Source organism: Leopardus geoffroyi, chromosome B4, assembly GCF_018350155.1.
Source record: "Leopardus geoffroyi isolate Oge1 chromosome B4, O.geoffroyi_Oge1_pat1.0, whole genome shotgun sequence".
Taxonomy (NCBI): domain Eukaryota; kingdom Metazoa; phylum Chordata; class Mammalia; order Carnivora; family Felidae; genus Leopardus; species Leopardus geoffroyi.
Window position 1 is genome coordinate 139,405,479 of NC_059341.1, and position 21,793 is coordinate 139,427,271.

The 21,793-nt window shown below is 62.5% G+C and overlaps 1 protein-coding gene across 6 annotated transcripts in view; it reads left to right on the plus strand.

Moving 5' to 3' along the window:
• GRAMD4 (GRAM domain containing 4) overlaps window positions 1-21,793 on the plus strand; it is a 74,826-nt gene that overhangs the window by 18,286 nt on the left and 34,747 nt on the right. For 5 of the 6 annotated variants that reach the window (XM_045464518.1, XM_045464521.1, XM_045464520.1 and 2 more), the window contains exons 2-3: window positions 15,968-16,178; window positions 19,886-20,006. In XM_045464518.1, the coding sequence (XP_045320474.1) occupies window positions 15,968-16,178; window positions 19,886-20,006 (332 nt within the window). Of the gene's footprint in view, window positions 1-15,967; window positions 16,179-19,885; window positions 20,007-21,793 lie in introns of those variants that run through there. The other variant, XM_045464522.1, reaches the window with a different exon arrangement.

A 21,793-nucleotide genomic window follows, 5' to 3' on the forward strand; every position in this document is an offset into this window, starting at 1 on the left:
CCGTGTTCTCTGTGGAAGGAGACGAGAGCATTGCCTCAGATCAGCTCCATCTGGCGTCACGGCCACGCGGCCGACGGATCCTGTCCCGTTTGTTGGAGCTGAAGCAAATGCACGGTTGAGGTTTTAATGCCCTTTGCAGAAAAGTGACCTTGGAAGCCTTTTCCCAGGAGGGGCCCCCCTTCGGGAGCGATGCAGGAGGACCCCGGGCCCCTCTTGCTCCCAGTGCTGCCTTCTCCCTGCAGATCGAGCGCAAAGCCCACCTTAACCTGAAAGGCACCGGGGAACGTTCGCTGTTTACAGAAGCAGTTTGTGGAAGGGCCCTGCGGACGGGCAGGCCCTGCGGTGCTGGCATCGTTTCTTCTCGAGTGGCCGTGAAATGGACTGTTCCACGTCTGGTTTCTCAGGGTGGGTGATGCCGCGGTCTCTGGAGAGCGCCCGCCAGCTTGTGAACGGGGCCCGCAGGTGTCCCCCAGATGCTGCCACCTCCTCCTGGTCTCTCAGTGGCGGGACCTCAGGTCACCGTCAAGGGGGACGGAAGGTGTCCCCCACGTGCAGCATCCCAGGCTTGCCTTGTCCGCCCAGGAGGGCGGGGTCAGCCGCAGCCTCGTTTCTGCACGGGGGCACCTTGGAGCGTGGAGCTCAGGCCGGTATGTCTGGTTCCCCTTCTGTTCGTTTCCCTCCCGGCCACCCGTCCCTTCTGCTTTACGTGCGTTCGATTCCTTCCCCCAGGAAGGCAGCACCTGTGTGCTCCTGGGACCAAAAAGGCTCTGATTTGCCTGCTGAGTTGCAGTCTGTGGGTGGAGGGGGGTCGGGAGACGGGCTGCTGGGCGCCGAGAACCACAGAGGCCGTGCGTGCTGGGCTTCAGAGGCAGAGTGGGTGTGCACAAGGCAGGGGTGCAAGGCGGTGTACGTGTGCACGTTCACTCAGGTGTGTGAGCCCAGGTGTCCCAGGGCCCGTGTGCCTGGACCGAGAGACACCTGTGGATGAGGACTTCAGGGAGGGCTTCCTGGAGCAGGAGGCATCTGTGGCCCCTGAAAGTCGCACAGCACCCAGAGGCAGGGAGGGTGTTTGTGAGCAGATGGGGTGGGTAAGAGGACGTGTGCGTGGGGATTCCTCTGGCCTGAACCCCAAGGGGGAGGGCAGAGGTGGAGAGAAGGGGCGAGGTGTAGCTGCTGGCCTGGCCAGGAACGGGGGCGCTGCCCCTCCCTTGCTGCATGGCTCTGGGCCAAGTCTTCCCTGTAAGGTGAGGGTGCCACTCTTGCACGCGCGGTGACACAGAGCAGACTGCGCTCAGGCCCCGTCCCCCCCCCTCCCCCGCCTCCCGTCTGTCACACGCCCTTCAGCCACATAGCCTGCCGCTTCCCCGCCGCCAGGCCTGCGTTCCAGCCCGCGGCACGCCTGGGGCCCACTCTGGTCGTGCCTGCGGACACAGCTCCCTACTGGGACCCAGCTGCCACCCCTCGAGGCCTGGACTGGGGTCAGGGGGAGCCGTGGACCGACCAGCCCGCCCCTGCGCCCCTTCTCCAGGGTCACTGGGTAGGCTGGTGGCTCTCAGACCCTGGTCTCAGAACCCTTTGTAGTCTTGGGTTACGAGGTCACCAGAAGGCCCCGATATACATGGGTTGTCTCTGTTGCTCTTGACTTTCTGAGAACGTACGAGTGGGGCGCTGGGGGGGGCTCAGTCAGCTGGGCGTCCGACTCTTGATTTTGGTTCAGGTCACGATCCCAGGGTCGTGGGATCGAGCCCCAAGTCAGGCTCTGTGCTGAGTGTGGAGCCTGCTTGGGATTCCCTCTCCCCTCTGCCTCTACGCCTTCTCTCTCTCTGAAAAGAAAAAAAAAGGTAAAACTAAGAAATCTAAAAGTATTAATCTATCAGAAACTGCCAACTATAAACTCATTCCGTGTTTACGTAAATAGCTTATTCTCATTAAAAAAAAAAAAAATCACCGTGTCCCCCCTCCCCCCCCCCAAAAAGGAAACCTGTGGGGGCACTGGCAGCTTAAGTTATGTGTCACGTGTCCCTTTTGCCATGTTGTCTCTCCGTGGGCCGCGCAAGTGTGGCCTTACTCTTGACCTCGTGGGTCCCCCCAAAAGAGGTTCCTGAGCCGTGCCCCGAGAACTGCTTGTTTGGCTTTGGGAGAGATTCCCTGAAGCGGTGAATGAAGGTTCTTGTTCCCGTTTTTTTCTGTTTTATTTAAAGTCCTTCCTTTATTTAAAATAATTTTAAAATGTCCTTTGCTGTGGAATAGCCGACACCTTCAGGATCCAAAAGGGGTTGAAGCTGAGGATGAGTCTCCAGTGCCTCCTGCCTCCTCCCCTCTCCCTCCCCTCCCCCCACCCCCCCTCCCTTCCGCTTCCTTTCCCCTCCTCCCCTCCCCCTTCCTCCCCCCCTCCTCCTTTTCCCTCCTCCTTATCCCCTTTCCCCTTCTTCCCTGTCCATTTTTCCCCTCCTCCCTCCCACCATCCCCACCCTCTCCACCTTCCCTTCCCCCTTCTCCCTTCCCCCCTCCCCCCTTTACTCCAGTGCTGGATGGCGGATGGCTTGCACGCACTGGGCTGATAGCAGTCAGCCCAGGCTGGGAGGTCTCCCACAGGATTTGAAGGGTCCTCCTCCTTGCTCAGGCCATGGGGGCTCCCTTGTGTGGCTGGCCCCCGTGGGTGGACCTGAGGGTGCCACGTTTCACTGTCACAGAAACGATGTGGCAACGAAATGACCTTGCCTCTACATCATTTTGCAAGTATGAGTAGGAGACTTTCCCGTAAGGATAGTGGATGTTGCAAAATTGCCCTGCGCGCCCCCCACTGAGTAGGGGCCCCTGCTTCCTTGTTCCCACGCCCACCCGCTGCGTGTTTGCTGGTCTGTTAGGGAAAAGGGTTTCTCAGGGTTGCTCTTGGAACTTTAACTTGTGTTTCTCTCTTTATAAGTGGAGATTAATCATCTTCCCATAGGTCAGAGGACTGTTTGCCTTTTCCGTGAGCTTTCTGCTTCTTTGGCCCATTTTTCTGCTGGGCTGTTTATCAGTCTTAGACAAATTAATCCTCTGTAGTATGTGTTGCAAATATTTTCTCCTAGATTATCATTTGTCTGACTACTTAGGCTTTTGCCTTGAAGTTTGTTTTTTAACGTAATCTGTGTTCTTCTGGTGATTCACGTCTTGCTTGGAAAGGCCCCGTCCAGTCCTGAGGTCCTGGACCCTCGTGCCCCCCACCCTCGCCCACCCCCCGCCTCTACACGGATGCCGTCCTTGTTTTCCGTGCACATCTTTGGTCCATTTGAGTGTATTTGGGGAAGGTATGAGGTGTGGCTTCAACATCATCTCCTTCCACACAGCCGCCCGGATATCCCCACGTCCTTTGTTGGATAGCGTGTCCCTTCCCCCTGATGTCAGATGCTGCTTGGATCCCACTGGAGGCTGGGACATTGTAGAACGGCTGTAGCTCTAGCATGTTCCATCATGTGGTGGAGCTGGTCACCCTCATTACTCCTGCTTTCCACAGTTTTCTGGGTTATTCTGGGTTTGTCTGTTTTTCGTTATGAACCTTAGCCTTAGCTCATTTTGCTTCCTCTGAAGTCTTTTTGTAATATTTTTAGGGGAATCACATTAGATGTATAGGTTATTTTAGAGAGTTTTGCTCATGCTGTCTCCCCTGGTGTATTCATGTATAACCACAATGAAGTATACATGATACGATAAGTGTGATATACTACGTGCAAGGTGATAAAACACGTATAACGTAAAACATACCATTTTGACCATTTCTGAGCGTGCAGTTTGGTGGCATTCGGTACATTCAGTGTTGAGCGACCAACACACCATCATGTCCAGGATGTTTTCATCTTCCCAAACCAAAGCCCTGTCCCCATGAAACGCCAACTCTCCGTTCCCATCCTCCTACCTTCTGCAGCTATGGATGTGACTCTTACAGGGACCATAGGAGCAGAATCGTGCCGAATTAGTCCTTTTGTGCCTGGCTTCAAGGTCCATCCGGGTCGTAGCCCACGTCAGCCAGCAGCCCATCGCGTGTATGAGGGATCCTGCTCTGTGCGTGTAAACCACAGTGTGTGTGTCTGCTGTCCGGATCCCGCCGAGCCCCGGTGTGGGCACTTCGGGTGCATACCCAGAAGCAGGACCTCCGGGTCCACGGTGGTCCTGTGTTTGTCTTCTCAGGACCCGCTGCTGTTTTTCGTGGCCTCCAGGGTGTGGTTTGCACTCCCTGACCTCGGCGTTTGCTTGGGAATCTGGTAAATGGACAGCTCTGAGCCTGGCTGCCCTGAGGCCCCAGGCAGGTCTGTGAGCCATCGCCCTGCACCCCAGGGCACCTTGTGCCCTGCCTTCCATCTTCCCCTGTCATGGCCGGGAGTCCCTCTCAGCTGCGTCCCCCTCCGTGTAGAAGGGGTCGCCGCAGTCACAAGCAGCCGATACTCACGGAGTCCTTCGTGCGGGCCTGGCCCAGACACAGGCGTGCAGGAACCGGGGTCCAGCCTCCCAGAGGCTGGCATGTGGGATTGGGTTAGGGGGGTGGTGTGGGAAGGGGTCAAGTCCGTGGGCCCAGTGCAGTGTGCTTCTCAGTGCAGCTGCTGCGGGCAGCGAGGCTCCCGGGTGCTCCCTGTGCCGCGAGTCCTCTCGGGCCAGGCTGCCCTCCCTACCCAGGACGGTCCCCACCTGGCCTCAACATGCTCCCCGTCTGTGCTCCCTTTCCCTGGGGTGCCTTCCTCTGCAGCTCAGTACGGCCTTCCCTGGCCGGTGGGGCCTGTGCCCCGCCTGCCCGGCTCCTCCGTTCTGTGGTTAGGAAGCTCCTGCGCGGTGGGCACGCCTCCTCTGCATTCCTGCATCTGGTACATAGTAGGTGCTCATTAAACACCGGCCGAGCGCCCGCTCATTGCCGTCCCTCTGAGCATCTGGCGTGTGGCTCTGCCCCGCGATGCAGCTGCAGGGCGACAGTGTGCACGTCAGGACCCGGGCCGTGTGCCGGACCTGCTGCGCGGCCGTGTCTTTGCCCTGCGGAGCCCCCCTGCCGCCTGGCAGCGGGGACACTCGGAGACCCAACCGTCCGTCCATCGGCCACACGGCGCTGGGCAGTTACCTGGGCGCGCGGCGCAAAGACGACCCTGAGGATTCGGGTGTTTTGTGGGTTTTCTGATGTTTTCTTTATGTGGCCGCGGCGTGAGTGCCAGCCCGCACGTCTGCGCCAGGCCTGCCCCGGGCAGGGCTGTGAGCCTTTCTGGGCTGGCTGAGCAGGAAACGCGGGTTCCACTTTCTCACTGTGTGTTGTCAGACACGGAAAACCTTTTGGGGCATGGGGTGCTTGACACCTCGAGTAACCGCCTGGGGCCTGGTCTGCAGGGGAGGGGTCTGGCTTGGGGGAGCCGAGATGAAACAAGAAAAACGAAGCTGCCTCTGGACAGGTGCCTTTTTCGCCTGAGGGCTGTTTACCTTGGCGCTGGATTTGCCTGAGGACTAGGAAGTTCTTTAAAATGCACCTCACCCACCTGGAAGCAGGTGACACCAGGTGATGGCCAGGTGACAGCCCTGTTAGGTCTCCTGCTCTGGGCAGGGGACAGTGGGGGACGGTGGTTGGAGAGCCTTCGTGTGGGGAGGGGACAGTGCACAGTCAGAAGCGTGGACTGGATGTTGCAGGCGGGAGCCGGGGCCCGGGGCTGGCTCCTGGAGTTTTCACTGTGCTCTCTGTCACCGCGGAGCAAGGGACACTGCCCTGAGACCCAGGGGGCGGCCTTCCGGGGTGGTCAGTGCTTTTGGCTGGTGGCCGCTCGCAGCTGGCTGTCCTTCCAGCCAGCCCCGCTGCCTCAGGAGGGATATGGAGGACGGGAGAGAAGCCCCCGGCACCCGACCCAGGTGCACGGAGACGTGTCGGTGTCCCTCACCAAGATCCTTCTAGATCTCGTCTAGAGACCGCCCAGGCTGCCCCAGTGTCGCCATGGATGGCCCCTCGCCCCTCACCTCTTTCCTTAAGAAGACTGGATGGTGATGGGGACACACACCAGTCAGTGTGTGATGCTCAGGAAATGGGACCCCAGCGCTTAGGGAGGGCCCGGGCGCCCCGCTACTGGGCCAGTAAGTGCCGTGACCGTTTTGAGAGTTTTTGGTCTGCTGGGCACTTATTGCCGTAGGACAAGGGATGCTAGCGCATGGCCCGTGGCCAAACCTAGCCCACTGGCCTGCAGCCACACCCATCCGGTGGCACGGCGGAGTTGAGAAGTTCTGACAGGCCATGCAGCCCGCCGAGCTCCAGACATTTCCTACCTGGCCCCTTGCAGAACAGGATTGCCCGCCCCACGCGTGTCGCCTGTAGTATTTCAGTGGTGATACGCAGTTGGAGAACAGCCCGTTTGCAAACAGCTGCGAGCCACGCCCCTTTCTGCTTTCAGGAACTTGGGCCAGGGCCATGGCAGGAAGTCGTGACTGGTGCCCGGAATCTGGAAGGTGGTTCCTACCGGCAGCCTCACTGGCTGGGTCTTCCCAGGTCCTGGTTGCTAAGGACAGTGGAGGGAATTGAAATAAATCTGTGTGCGTTTTTAGTAGCTCGTTCTGTTTGCTTACACGACACAGACGTTTTTGTCTACCTGCTCCTAAACTTTAGGTTTTTTTGCTGGCTTTGTTTTGTTTAAATAAACATCTGTGTGGCCACTCAGCCAGGCTCCCCACTCGGTCTCCTAGGCAGAGGGGCCTGTGGGCTGTCCTGCAGTAAGGGATGCATTAATAGAGATATGTGCCAGGGAGGGCTGGATAGCTGGGCCCATCTGGGGTTAGGGCAAGCACAGGCTTTCGAGTCCAGTTGTGGGGGGCCGGGTGCCGGTCGCGACATCCAGTGAGGTTGGTTTCTGTTTCTGATGTGCCACTTCCCTCTCATCCTGTTTCCCCGGCCTCAGTTTCTCCTTCTGTCAGTTGGTTTAACAATAGAACTATTGTTTCAGCATTGTGACCGGGAAGTATGACACCTGGGATACGGGAGCTTGTCATTCTTGCCTGAGATTTGGGGCCCTGCACAGATTTTGGGGTGCACAGGAGGCCTGGGGCTCGTCCTTCCCTGTGTCGGTGCCCTGTGAACATTCCACGGGAGGTGTTCTGACCCCCTGCCTGGGGCTGTCCGGGTCCTGTACCCGGGCTGAGGCCCAAATGCCTGGAGATGGGCCCCCGGATGGGCCTGGCTCACACCTGTCTCTTCCTGCTACTCTAAAGCCCAGGGAGGGCAGGTCTTGACCTGAGTGGCCCTGCCTCTGTGCACCTCACCCCCGATCCTTGGGGCTGGTCCCCAGCGGGGGTCAGAGGGCGGGGGTCAGAGAGCAGGGGTCTGCTTTGTGCAGGGCAGGTGGCAGGGCTGAGCCTGGGTGATGGAGTGCTGGCGGGGCGGGGGGCTGCCGCGCCCTCTCCTGACCGGCCGCCTGCTCCCCGGGGCCGGGTCAGAACCCTCGCTGGAGTCTCGGGCCCTGTGGCCCTGGCTTCCCACCGCGTGCGGTCTCTGCTCACCCACCGCCTGCCCCTTCCTCTCCTGCCTGTCGGGGGTGGGGGCGTGGAAGCCGCTGCTGACTGGGGGGTCTCGGGTGTCCTGGAGCCTCTTACCCTCATCTTCCAAGTGGGGACGTCACCGCAGCGCCCCGAAGGTGAAGTGACAGTGGTGCACGTGGAGGTGGACGGAGGTGCGGGGCTAGTGACGTCTGCTAAGTGTGTTTCTGGAGAGTGGGACCTGGGGCTTTCCCGGGGTTGCCTCCACCTGCCGGGCGCGACTGAATGTGATGCCCGGCAGTGGTCTGAGAAGGGAATTCGTTCGCACCCTTCACAGTCACAGGAGCCGGGCACCGGCAGAGGCAGGGTAACCCACCCGTGGGCACGCTGCCGTGGCCGGTGGTGTTCTCCCTGCCTGGATGGTGAGGAGAGACAGCTCGGGTCCGAGCTCAGCACAGAGCCCGCTCCCGGTGGGTTCTCCACGCGTGTGGCATGTAGGACAGTTGGGACCAATTCGGACGGGCGCGTGCCCCCTCACTGTGCCCCCACACGAGTGTGCTACGGGATGCACGAGCAGGGGTGACGTCGCTGGGGCCGGGAGCCGCGCGGCTGGGCGGGCAGGTGGTGCGGAGCTAGAGGCGGGAAGAGTGAGGTGGTCACTTGGTGGTGGCTCGGACAGCAGGAATGTCCCTGGCAGGGTCCCAGGGGCCCCGGGGAGGTCTTGACATCTGGTCGTTGGTGACCCGAGGGGGGCTGGGATGGCGGGGGTGGTGAGTGGGGTGTGGCCCGCCCCACGTGCCTCGGTGGGGTGCACTTTGGGGCTCCCCTCCCCTCTGCCCTGTGAGCGTGCTGTCTGGGTCCCTCTTTCCAGGACTGTCTTTGGTCCCTTCAACCCTCTTGGGCTGGAAGTTTTTGCATTTTGACCTTGGCTCCCGATTTTCGCCTCCATCCCTGGGCCCTGCTGGGGAAGAAGGGTAAGTGGGAGCGCTGAGTTCCATGATGTTTACTGAGCCCCGATCTTGTGTGGCCTCGTGTTTACTGAGCCCCGATCTTGTGTGGCCTCAACAGCTTGAGGCAGAAGGAGCAGGACAGGGCACTGGAGCAGCTCTTGGCAGCTCGCTGGCACCCTGTTACCTTTGTCACGTTGGGGGGACCTGGGGAGCTCATGTAAACGTACAGTTGGATACGTTGACAAAGGTATTCGGTGCTTGAAATCCCTCCTATCTGAATTACATCACTACTTGAAAAAAACGTGTATTTGTTTTGGGTGGGGAGGGGCAGAGAATGAGGGAGAGAGAATCTCAAGCGGGCTCCGTGCTGACACATTGCAGAGCCCGAGGCGGGGCTGGATCTCAGGGACCCTGGGATCGTGACCTGAGCTGAGATCGAGAGTCAGACGCTCAACCGACTGAGCTGCTACCGGGTATGATCCCGGGGTGGCGTGTGTCTGTCGTGTCTGGGTGGTGGAGATGCTGTGTGCCAGAGGCTGAGGCTTCTACCCCCGCCCTGCACTCAGGCCTGCGTGTCACTTTGGTGGCTTGAAAACGGCCACGGCGGAAGCAGCCACACCACAGAAACGGGCACCTGCTACAAGTGTAGGCTTAACGAAGCGACGGAGAAAACGTGGGGTGAATGTGTGACGGACGTAGCCGCCCACCGTGAATGGCACACAGAGGTCGAGGAAATCTTCCTCTACGAGAGAACTGTCCTCCCCGTCGGCAGGGAGCACCCTCGCCCCGTCGCAGATGAACAAGTGAGGCTCTGATGCGCCGTCCGTCTGCACCTTCGTCTTGTTAACGCAAACAGAATCGCCAGCCGTCGTCCCTGTGGGAGCCGTACTTGTGCCGAGGGTGGGGGTTGAGGGAAGATCCGGGGGAGCGTCGATGAGCATCACTGGCCACGCGGCTTTCCGGCGAGAGTGCCGTGGGTTTTACCGTTGCTCGTGAGCGTGAGCCGCTCAGCCTCGTATCCATTTACTTCCTCGTAGTCGCCTGACCTTCGTCTCCACGCGCGGGTCCCCGGGGCCACTCCCTGCGCAGTCCTGCGCCATCCACGCCGTGGTGTGACCCCAGGTCGCGGAAAAGGGTGTGGCAGCGCCCATCGGGCCCTCCCGGCTCTCCCGCTGTCCCGCGCCCCCCCCCCCCCTCCCCGGGTGATCGTCAGGGTCGCCGAGCTGGCAGGACGTGGGCCTCGTCGGTCGTCCACGGGCTCGATGCACACCGGGGTTTCGGCCTGACCTTTGTGGGAACGGACGGTCCCGGAAGACGCCCGCCAAGGGAAGACGTTCAGGCCCCCCTTCCCCCCCACCTTGTGGAAACACCCAGGTTGTTGAAGCCCTGGTGTTGCGTTTTCCGCAGGCGTTCACGGATTAGGGGCCATAAGCTCGGCAGGGCCTCTGCTGGGCTCCTGGGCAGAGTCCGAGGGCCGCCCTTTGCTCTGTGGGCTCTGTGGGGGGACAGCTCCTCGCAGCTGTGGCCGGGGGCCTGGAGCCGGCGAAGGGCCCCGGATTTCCTGGCGCTCAGAGCCCCGTCGGCGCGGCCCCACCTTTGCCCATCATTCCTTCATTTGCCGGATGAGCGTGTGTGACCCTGGCACGTGCCAGCCCTGCCGAGGCCAACCCGCTGACCCGCTGTCTGCGGCTGGCGTGTCCCCTGGAGGGCGGTGGCTGCCACTGCCCTTGGGGGGACCGCGTGCTGACAGGGTGCGGCTGGGGACACAGATCCCAAACAAGGGAGCTAGCTGGGCGTTCCAGGACCCCAAAGCAGATGGGGTGATGGCTCTTACTTGGAGAAAAAGGCACTGGGATGGGAGACACCCCCGAACCAGAAGGGCCCGGCAGTAGGAGCAAATGTGGCGGCAGAGGACCCCCAAGGGCTGGGCCGGGGAGGCCCCGGGAGGGCCCCCGGCAGGATGCCACGGGCTCTGGTTTCCTGCCGCGTGGAGCAGGGTCTCAGCTGGGGAGGAGGGAGGGGTCGGGGTGGAGAGGCACACGCGTGTGTGGCCCAGTTTGGAGGTGGGGGGCCGTGCTGGCTGCAGGCGGCCGTGGGGTGATCCCAGGGTTGGGGGCTCCTTCCAGGTCGTGGCTGGAGCAGCTGGTGGACGTGGACAGCGTCCAGCGGGAGGCGGCTCCGTGCTGCGCCGGGCAGAGCTGAGCTACCAGCGAGGTGCCCTGCACGCAGCTGACAAGCCAGAACAGAGCCCCCAGGGAGGCTGGCGGGTGCTGGGTTGGGGCAGGACGCCTGGGTATTGACCCCAGGAGCGTTTGGGGTCTCACCGACCATGCCCAGCCTGGCAGGACCGAGGTGTTCGTCGGGGGTGAGGGGTGTGGCTCCCAGACAAGCCTTGAGTTTGGGGAAACCCGGGGGTCATGGGTGCGAGCCAACATCGTGAGCCTGGCACGGGGTTGGGGGCAGCGTCCATGGTCCTGCGTGCCTTGTGGGTCTCAGGCCTCGGACTCCTCCCCGGAGGGCCTGGCACAGGGCCCCGCAGGGCCGGGCAGGAGTTGTGTGGGTGCCGGGCTCTGGGGGCGAGGCTTTGGGATGCTGACTGGGACCCACCTGAGGCCGCACCTCCTCCCTGGCCCTCCTGTTCCCCCTGCAAAGCTTCGGAGTCCGCAGCGGCCGCCCCAGGCCGCTCCGCCCGAGGAGTCTGGGGCCGTGTTCCCGGAGGATGGAGACTGGCAGAGGGCCAGGCGGTCTCTGGGACTGGCTGGCGGGGAGGGGGGAGGCTCCCAGTTCTCCACGTCTGGGGCTCCCCAGGATTGGGGCTTAGGACGGGCCTGCATCCTGTGGGAAAGTGGACACCGTTCATCCCTGGATCGGCCGGAGAGCCGCCAGGTCACCCGGGAGACGAAGCCAGGCCGGGGAGCGGTGCGCACTGCGTGTCGAGGCGGGATGGCGGGGACGCGGCCGGGGCCGGAGACCCGGACCCACCGTTTAAAAAACCTTGGCTGGGAAGGGAAATCAAGTCCTTTGTGGTTTCCAAGTCCAGTTTCCCTAGACACTGCCGCCTTTGTGTGTCCGGAAGGCATTCATCGGGTTCCCAGAGCAGCGTGCTTTGTGTCCCGGGCCGGCGCGGCCGGACTCAGTCCCCCGTGCAGAGGGCGCGGGGCCTGGCGGGTGCTGCCTTGAGCTGGGCGAGCCCCGCCGCCCTGCGCCACGGCACCAGGTGCCCCGTGCTGGCTCCCGGGGCAGACGGTTCCAGGGTCCTTGCAGACCGTCCCGGCTCTGGGCGGGGGTCTGGAGTAGCCACGGCCAGGGTCCTTTCCCGGCGCGCCTGCTTCTGCACGGAGGTACAGAGAGGTGTTCCCTCTGAGGGCTGCGGGGCCGGGGGCAGCAGGTCCTGCTGAGCGCCTTGGGAGGGGGAGGGGGAGGGGGGGTGGGCTCACAGGAGCTGCCCTGAGCTGCCTGGGGTGGCCTGCGGGTGCCTGTAGAAGGCCGGTTGTGGGGAGGGCGGCGGGAAGGTAGGGTTGGGGAGTGGGGGACTAGCTGGGGGGCTGGGGACACGTGGCCGCAGGCACCCGGAACGCGAGGTGCAGGTAAGATGCGTCGAGAGCGTGCCCGCTCGACTCTGGCTCTGTGTGGGAAGCTTCCCTCTGGGTCACACTTGGTGTCCGAGATCTGGCCTCCTGTCTGTGTCTGAGACGATGCTCCGTAATGGTTTTCCGTCTACCTCTGAAAGTGGGGGGTGTACCGGCTGGCACGGTGTGTCTTCCCCAAATTCATGTCCACCGGAATTTGTGAACGTGACCTTACGTGGACTAGAGACCTTGCAGGTGTGACTGAGGTGCGGTCAGCCGTCCTGGGGTGGGGTGGGCTACGCTCTGGCCCGGCACAGGGATGCAACACGGTGGGATCCCCTCAGAGGCTGGGCCGGCCCCCGCTGGGGTGGCTGGGGAGTCACGGCTTGTGGTCCTGATCTGACAGCAGTGCGGGTGCTTCGTTCTTCGAGGGGCCCAAGGGGTCTGGGGGAGCAGGGCGACGGGGACGGGAGTGGGCCTCTGGGAGCCCCTCTCTCTGATGGGCTGCGTGTCTAGACCCCCCTGTCACAGGCTGACGAGAGTAGCCAGCAGGCGGAGCCCAGGGTTGGGCTGAGCTGGCGGCCGGAGGGATGTGGCCCTGGCTAGCCCAGCGTGTGGGGCCGGGCCCAGGCGTGCGTTGCGTTCCGATGGTGCCGGGCTGGACACTCGGTGCTTTGTCCCCTGTCCTCGTGTCCCCGCCTCATTAGCTTGCTGGAGCTGAACCGGGAAGGACGGCAGCCCCAGCTTCAGAGGCCATAGAGAACCCCAGACAGAGAGCCCACCCGGCCAGAGCCGTGCCAGGAGTACAGGAGCAAGCCCGACTGCTTTCCGCCGGGCAGAAGTCAGCCAGGTGTCCCGGCTCGCGAGCCTCCGCACCCCACTGTCCCCCGACGCCGAGGAGTCCGGCCGGTCTTTTTGGAGTGAAAGGGAGTAGGTTTTGCGTTGCTGCATTTCCCGCACCCAGGTTTTTATTTCTGAGCTGAAAAAATGGGGCCCTTGCGTGGCTCAGTCGGTTAAGTGCCCGACCCAACTTCAGCTCAGGTTACCTTCTCACGGTTCATGAGCTCGAGCCCCGCGTTGGGCTGTGCACTGACAGCGCTGTGCCTGCCTGGGGTTCTCCGTCTTTCCCTATTTCTCTGCCCCTCCCTTGCTCGCTCGCCCTCTCGCAAAATAAACGGACTTAAAAAAAAGCAATAGGAAAGCATCCTAGGACGTTTGGAGAAGGAGGTTTTACAAACCACCTGTGGGCCCATAAACCTAATGCAGGGTCCTGTGTCACCTTTAGTTGTTTTGGACACCTGTTTGCCTTCACGGTGACCGGGATGGCAGTCACAGCTGCCTGTGTCACTCGGGGATGGTGTCCTGTGGCAGTCCCACGTGATGGTCCAGGACTCCTTGCCCTGCCCCGTCTGGGGGCGGGTGGGTAGTGGGCAGGGCTGCTGGGTCACAACTCGATCTGAGGGTGAGACTCTCCCCACGTGTTGGCTTTGCCCTGGAGACGGAGTCACTGGTTCCGAGGGCGTCTTTGTGCACGGACCCCGCTGCCTTCTGCCGCGTGCAGTGGCTTTGGTTTCCTTTTTGGTGAAGTTGGAGGTTTTTGCTCCAGTAGTGGTCGATCTCCTCTTGCAGTGAATTCCTCTGCCCGGGGAATTGGCCCGTCTGTGGACCAGGGTCCTGGAACTTTTGCCCATTTATTCAAGCGGTCTTAGGACAAAGATAGTAATCGTTCAGGACACCACATTTGCTACACGTATCCCTTGTTTCACTGCATTTTTATTTGATTTCTTTAATGTTTTATTTACTTTTGAGAGAGAGAGGGAGAGAGAAAGAGTGTGAGTGGGGTAGGGTAGAGAGAGAGGGAGACACAGAATCCGAAGCAGGCTCCAGGCTCCGAGCTGTCAGCACAGAGCCCGACGCGGGGCTCGAACCCACAAACTGTGAGATCATGACCTGAGCCGAAGTCGGACGCTTAACCGACTGAGGCTCCCAGGCGCCCCCCCACTGCATTGTTTTTAGCAAGTGGAAATTTACTTTTGTCCAGTTGATTATCAGACTCTTTTACTCTGTGATTATTTTTGTCATTTCTATTACACAGACTGTTACCCCCACTCTTGGGACTTGGTAGGCACGAAGTTCTCTTTTCTTCAGGTGTGTGTGTGTGTGTGTGTGTGTGTGTGTGTGTGTTTGTGTTTTCCTTATTCACCCGTTTCATCCATCTGGCGCTCACGGCAGCTGGTTGTCCAGGTGGCCGCCCCCCCCCCCCACCCCTCCAGACGAGCAGTGCTGCCCCTCCGCCATGGCCCCCATCGCCCTTTCTGGGCTCCCCTGGGTCCCTGGGCATTGTGTGTCCTGTGGCTTTTGCCCCTAGGGCCACACGGGGCCACGTTGTAGCGTCCCAGGCAGGCTGGAAGGAGCCCCTGCGGCCCCTCCCCCCCACATGCCTCCTCTGTTCTCGAGGACCAGAGCAAGGTCTGGTCCATTTCGGCTGGGGCCTTGCGGGCCCCACTGTTGGCACCCCGTGCTCAGGGCAGGAAAGCTTGTCGAGGGGGCAGAGGGCCCCTGGCGGTGGGGGGCTGTGATCGAAGGGCCCTTTGACAGCCCTGTGCCTGCTCCATCCCAAATGGCCCCAAACAGGAAGAGCCTCTCCCCGCGTTGCGGTTCTCCGTGAGATTTCCCCAGTGGGACAGCCCGGGCCGAGTTGACGGGTTCCGTGCTGCTCAGCCCCCTCCCTGCCCGCCTTGCCTGGGGGTGCTGGCCTGTTTTCTGGGGCCGGCGGCAGGCTCCCGGGGTGCGTCATCTGGAGCCCCTGGAGCTCTCTGGTCTGGAGCTCCTGGAACTCTCTGGTCTTACTGCTCTCATTCCCATCTCAGAGGCGGAGCCGGGGCCTAGAAAGGCGGTAAGCAGCAGAGCAGGCTGCAGCAGTCTTGTCCGGGCCCCCACCCTCGAAGGGACCCAAGGCCTCACGGCCCAGGAGCTGTGCGATTGGGACTCGGTGGGGTTTGTGGCCTCTGCTGTAGGCTTTGGAGCGAGGTCGGCTGGACGTGCAGATGAGCTATTGGCTCTGTCCCCGGGGGTCCTGGTGGGGCGCCTTGCCTTTCCTGGCCACGGCACAGAGATGGGGGGCACCCCACGACACGTCCGTCCCCGGGTGAGCATGTGGGTCTGAACTTACACGTGTCCTCTCTCGGTGTGACCCCCCAGGTCAGGTCTTTGCTGCCGTCATTCCCGGCTGGAGGAGCCTGGCGGGCAGTCTGTGGGCTGGGGCCATGCCGGGGAGGCAGGCAGGCGAGTGCGGGGCTCCCGACCAGCCCTTGCGTGTGGGACGATCTCTCTGAGCAAGAATGAGCCGCCTCTGGAAGCCGAGCAAGGGCTGCCCAGGCGAGCGGGAAGGTGCTTTAGGCAGACAGAGCAGCCTGGGTGGTGACCTGGGCGAGGGGACCAGGCCCAGTCGGGGGACACGAAGCCGGGGCCCCACTGGGTTCAGAAGGGAGCCACTGAGACGCCCTAATGCCGAGCATTCTAGCGGTTTTCGGGTGTCTGCTTCTGTCTGGGCAGCGTGTGGAGCCACAGCTCTGACCGCGTCCTTGATGGTTGGCTGGTTAGGAGGGCTTCTGATGAGACCCAGGGTCTCTGACCTCCCATGCACCAGGCTGGCGGTCATTATGGCCGGGAAGGTCCTGCTGACAGACTTGGCTTCCTCCTGTCTTGTGGGGTACATGGTGGGGGGTGAGGTCGGTCGGGGGCAGTGGTAGGAGCTTGGCCAGCTGAGTGGGGGTGATGGAGGGACCCAGGCTGGTGGGTGCAAGGTGGGAGCCGGTGGGTCCCGAGTGTTCCTTGAAAAGCCAGACTGACTGCTCCCTGAGGACAGGGCTTGGCCACGGGACCGAGGTGTGTGCGGGAGAACCGTGTGTTCAGGCTGGTGGGCGTGCCACGTGGGCAGGTGGCCGGCAGGCGAGTGACCGAGCCTCCCCCCTTCTCTTGCAGGGACCCCGACCGTCATGTTAAGGTAAAGCAGAGAGGCTCAGTGCTGAACATGCTAAGGAGGCTGGACAAAATCAGGTTCAGAGGTCACAAGAGAGATGACTTCCTCGATCTAGCAGAGTCTCCAAATGCCTCGGACACTGAATGCGGAGATGAAGTTCCCCTGAGAATACCTCGGACCTCGACCCGGGACAGTGAGGAGCTGAGGGACCCTGTGAGTATGCTGTGCGGGCCTCCTGGCAGTGGGAACGTCCCCTGCTCTGCTTGGCCTCGTCCCCGTGTCCGGAAGCGTAGGCCTGGGGGCCATCCCCCGACCTCAGGTGGCCAAGCAGAGCGTGCACTCGGCATCCCTGTCCTGCCCGGGCTGGCCTCCCCTCTGTCCTCATCTTGTCCCGGAACGGCCCTCAGTGCCTCGGGTTCATACCCCCCACCGATTGAGGATCAGACAGCCTGCCTTCACCACGGGTCTGTCCAGCAGCTGGATTTCTTTTCTTTCCTCACTGGTTTTCTGGGTGGCTGGCCGACTTCTGGTGCGGAAGCGAGGCAGAGACCCCAGCCTGACGTTCCCGACCCTCGGCAGCTGGCCGAGCCCAGGCTGGGTCCTCATCGGCCGCTGTGGGCCCGTCAGCAGGGTGCCCTTTAGGGGGGCAGCTAGACAGTGTGGCTACGGTGGGAACTAGGCCTGAGTAGGCCCTGCCTTCTGGGAGCTTGTGTGTCTTCGGGGGCTGGGGCGGGCTCCCTGGCCAGGTGTGATCGCGGGGCTCGCCGTCGTGGGCACCGCTGCCTGAGGCCTCCCCGTCGCCGGGGAAGACGCCCACAGCCATCCTGCCCGGCGTGGGGGACCATGTTGGCGGTCTGCTGGTTTCTCCTCTGAGCGCCCGAGCTAGTTTCCTTTCCAGGGGTGGGCTGTGAGTGCTCGTCCTCCCTGGCTCCTTCTATTATTAATGCCTCAGACCAGAACGGGGACTACGAGTCCGCTCCTGGCGGGACTGAATAATTCACTCAGAGCCGGGCTGCCTGATCAGGTGGGCCGGGCGCTGCGGAGCCGGGAGGGGAGCCTGCCGGGGGGTGGGCCGCGGTCCCCCAGCTGCTCCCCCAGCCGCAGGGTCCCTTGTTGCCTTGTCTCCTGGTACACGTGATGCAGAGCGCCACGGGCTTGTGTTGCAAGGGAGGCAGTGTGTCCCCCGTTCTGGCCCGTGCCCCCCGGGCGCCGGGAGCCACGGCTCCGACGGTGGTCTTTGGGTCGAGTGTGCCGGGGGCACTTCGGGAGCATGAGTCCCCACGCGCGGGTCTGAGCTCACCCTGGGGTGTGACAGGGATTCTGCAGAGCACTCTTCTGGCTCCGTGCTCTGTCCGTCTGTCCATCCTGCTGGGGCTTAGCGGCAGCCGCCTTGCCCTGGGTGCTGTCTGCAGAGAGACCCGCACTCACCCTAGACCATGGCCCCTGTGTGGGGGTGGCGGCCGATGGTGCCGTGCCCATGCCCTGCTTTGAGGTCACGTCTGAGGGTGCGGGGAGGTCTGAGGGGTGGCGGGCACGGGGGCTGTGTGAACAGACAGCCGACCGGGACTCTGTCCGTGGCGGGGGCGCTGGGCTTGGGCTCCCACGAGGGTTGTGCCATCGACACGTGAAGCTCTCCCCACTGAAGCAACCCGTGACCCGTGACCCCGTGTCCCCCAGCTGGGCGTGCTGGGTCCACGGCATCCGTCGTCCCGGTGGCTGTGACCAGGCCGCCCTCCTGCGGGGTACAGTTGGTTCCCACGGCCGCCTGAGAGGGCCCATGTCCCACGCCTGTCACCGGCTCGGGGCGTCCTCAGGCTTTCTGCTCTGCCGGCCTGACGGGTGAAGAGTAGGGCTCTGATGGCGCGGCTCTTGCTGTGAGGGAGGCTGGACACCTCCGTGCTTAGACTTTGTTCTCTTCACTTGACATTTCTTACTGTGGTAAAACATACTTAACGTAGAACTCCCCATTTTAGCCGCGGTCGGGTGTTCTGTTCGCCGGCATTGAGCGTGTCACCCCCCGTCCGCCTCCAGAACCGCCATCGTCTCTCCACACTGAAGCCCTGTCCCCACCCGTGCCCCAGCCCCTGGCGCCCACCCACCCACTCTGTCTCTGTGCGCGACTCCTCCAGGGACGTCACGTGAGAGAAGCCTATAGCACCTGCCCTTTTGTGACTGGCTGCTCTCGCTCCGTGTCCCGGGCAGAGGAGACAAGTGGACGTGGTGATTGAGGGCAAGGGCGTGGGCGGGGGGGGGGGGGGCGGGGTCCGAGAAGGGGTCAGCTGAAGGGGCTCGCAGAGGGGCTCAGACCTGCGGCCCACCGTCCCCATCGGTGCTCCCGGCCAGCCGCTCGGCTCCCCGGAGCCACTCCTCCCTATTCCTGCCGTCCACTGGGCTTCGGCTCAGTCTGCCCCACACCCTGAGGGGCCCTGGCTCTCCTAGACCCGAGGGGGCCCTGTAGGGATTCTGGAAGCACAAGGGCAAGTTCCAGACGGCCTCGACTCCAGCATCCTAGAGCCTGACCTGCATCACAGCATTTCAGACATGGCCCCATAAACTGGGGGTCATCCTGCTCGCTTTTGGGGAGGAGTTGGCGGATAGGATGCAGTCGAGCGTTCGTCGGTGCGGAGCCGCCTCTCCTGGCCAGCCTCTGCCGTCCGCTGTGTGGCCGCTGCCTTGGCCGTCATGGAGGTGGGGGCGGGGGAGGGGCGGGCAGGGGAGGGACGAGCTCGTTTGCAGGGTAAGCGGGTCAGGCATGCGCCTTCTTCCTCGTGGTAGGGCAGCTGGAAGTATCCCCAGTGCCCGTGTCCACTGCTGCCAGGCTGTGGGGGGTGCAGGTCAGCAGGGGGACTCACGCCCCAGAAGCAAGAAAGTCCCGACAGGTCAAGTGTCAGGGCAGCCACGGGACCCGTTGGCCTCCCACCATCAGCATCTCCTTGCTGGGGTGTGGCCTGGAGCAGGCAGCTTGTGTCTATGGAGGAGGGGTCACGAGGCCTGTCGAGCCCTGTCCGGGCTGTGGGTCCCCTTCCACCCTCCCCCAGCCTGGAGGGGGCTCACAGAGACCAGGACCAGAGTCCGATCCTTCCCCCCATCGCATCGCGGGGGACGCACGGCTGCTGCTTCTGGCCAGGTCAGCGTCAGGATGCAGCTGTGGGGGCGACCGTGGAAGGGTCCAGTGTGTGAGCCGAGCGCTCCTTGTGCGCCCGGTGGGTGGGGGCCTGGCTGTGCTGGCCTGCCCTGCTCCCCTTCCCCTCCCGTCAGCAGGAGGCGAGCAGCCACCGTGCCAGGCCCCTGGGCGAGTGGCAGCGGGCCGCGGTCATCTGTAACCGGAGCCTGCCCTGCACCCCTGGGGACGTCAGGCGGTGGTTTTAATTAGCCCTCCGTGGAACGGGACAGGCCCCGGTCTGGAGTTCGCTCGCCTCGGGGAGCCGCCATTCTTGCAGATTTACGCAGCCTGGCGCGTGGACGTGCCCACCCCGCCGGCCCGGAGTCCTGTCACTCTAGCTCTGGGGCGCGAGGGGGACAGATCTCGTGGCTGGGCTCACCCGCCTCCCCGGAGGGTGCTGCGCTGGCCGGCCTGGGTTTCTGTGGTTTCCTTCCCTCTGCAGCCCGAGTGCTGTGGCCGTCAAGAGGCTTAGCATCGTGGGTTTTTTTTTTTTTTTTTTTTTTTTTTTTTAAATCCTTTCTAAAAGCTGACCTCGCCTGGGCTCCACCAGCAGCTGAAGATGTCCCTTCCACCGGCAGGTGAAGCTGAGGTGAAGGGATACCCGCTTCATGGCAGAGGCCCTCCTTGTCTTCCCGGGGGCTCTGTGGGCCTGGCTCTTGCAGATGAGGGGTCCTCAGGGCACCCCTCGGAGAACCAGTTGACGTGCACGCGGGACGCCTCGAGGCGGCTCCTCTGAGTCTCGGTGTATCTCTCGTAGGCTGGTCCAGGGACCCTCATCATGGCTGCAGGAGTCCAGGACTTTAACCGGACAGAGTTTGACCGATTAAATGAGATCAAAGGTCACCTGGAGATCGCCTTATTGGAAAAGCACTTCTTACGTGAGTACCGGTGGGGGGATGGGAGGATGCCGTCCCGCAGAAGCGCACAGGCTGTTTGGGCTGGGGAAGCCCCGTGACCGCTGTCCCTGGGCTCGGTCGTGGTGGGGACGGGCCTGGCCCCGGGGGCAGGGGCTTCCTGAGGCTCCCTCTGCTGCTCCACTAAGACCCGAGCTCTTGTCCGCGCAGCTGCGATGTTGTTGCTCCGGGGTGAGGGGGACGCCACCGGGAAGGGATAAAAGGCTCCCTGGAGAGTCGGATGCTTTCAGGGAATCTGGTGCATTATTTCCAGCACTTAGCTCAGAACGGGTCAGAGCGTGGCGAAGAGACTGAGACTGTCCACTCTGGTCTGTTTGCTGTCGCATCGCAGAGGGAGGGGGAGCCCGAGGATTTCGTCGTCAGGTGGCCGCACGCCTTGGGATCTGGGCCATCGGCGAGCTTAACCACACCTCCCCGCTGCCGCGAGCCGTGGCCTCTTGCGTGGCAGTGGTAGAAACTGCTGCGGAGGCGTCTCCCGGGTCCTCACACACACGATCTCATTGGACGTCCCGCCTCCCTCTGTCTCCCTGCTCTGCAGACGGGAACCGCAGGGCTGGGGAGGGTGACCTTCCCCGGGGAAGCCCTCTCACCGGCGAGGGGTCGGAAGCAGGCAGACTCGCCCCGGCGCCCACGCGTGTGACCCCGCTGCGCCACGTGGAGCCTCCACGGCTGATGCCGCGGCGGCAGCTACAGCTGCCGGGACGACACAGGGAGGAAGGCGCGGCCTCTTGGCCAGGAGCCACCGGGTCCAGGAGGAAGGGTCCGCGGGCAGGTCCCCTCCCTTCCTGTCTCCTTCCGTGCTCCGGACCCAGCGGCTGTGCCCTTGCCGGCCCACGGACACCTCTCCCTCGGGCTCCACACACTGAGTGTCCACTGAGCTCTAGCCGTGGGCGCCCCTGCTCTGCAGCCACGTGGGGGCCCTCGCCTGCACGTGACAGCTGGTGTCTGAGCCGTGGTGGGGAGCCCTCGGGTCCGGCCTCAGTGTTTTGCCAAAAGAGCTTCTGGTTTACTCTTGGGTAGCTCACGTCGCGAAAGCATCCACGTCAGTTTCGATAGCTGTGGGGGTGGCAGCTGTGGGCACTCGTTTTGAACTAGGAACATTTCAGACAGACACAGAGGTAGAGCATCTCACGCGCTCACCGTCAGCTCCAGAGAGAGAGGTGGCCGCGGCAGGCGGGTTCCCGCCAGCCTCCCATCCTTCGTCTGTATTTTCAGCAGGCAGCTCGTCGTGTTTTAAAAACGAAAGCCGTGAGCCTGATACTCACAACTGAAAACATCAGGTTACTTTTCATGTCGTCAGACCCCCCGTCCCAAGCTCAGATTTCCCCGACTCTCTGCCGGTTTTTCCGCAACTCCGAGAACGGCACCCAGGCCCCGCGTGGAGTGGCTGGCGCATCTCTCCAGGCTCCTGTGTTGCCAGTTGTCTGCGTCTCTGCTCTTCGTGGAGGAAACCAGGCCAGCTCTGGTGGGGCCTCCGCCCTGGACCTTGCTCAGGGCGTCCCCGTGGACTCAACACGGGGCGCTCTCTGGGAGGACTCCCTCGGTGGCGGCTTCCCTGAGGTGGTTTCCGCCCTTGGCTGTCATGGCTTCCATCCGCCGTGCCCTGGACGTTCCGGAATGGTCATTCCCGACCCCTCCAGTCGTCCTCCATTCACTCACCGACGTGGTTCTGAAAACCTAACTACTTGGTTGCTCCCGGCGATGCTTCATATAAGCAGAGGCAGGATACATGCTTGAACTTTTTTCCTTTA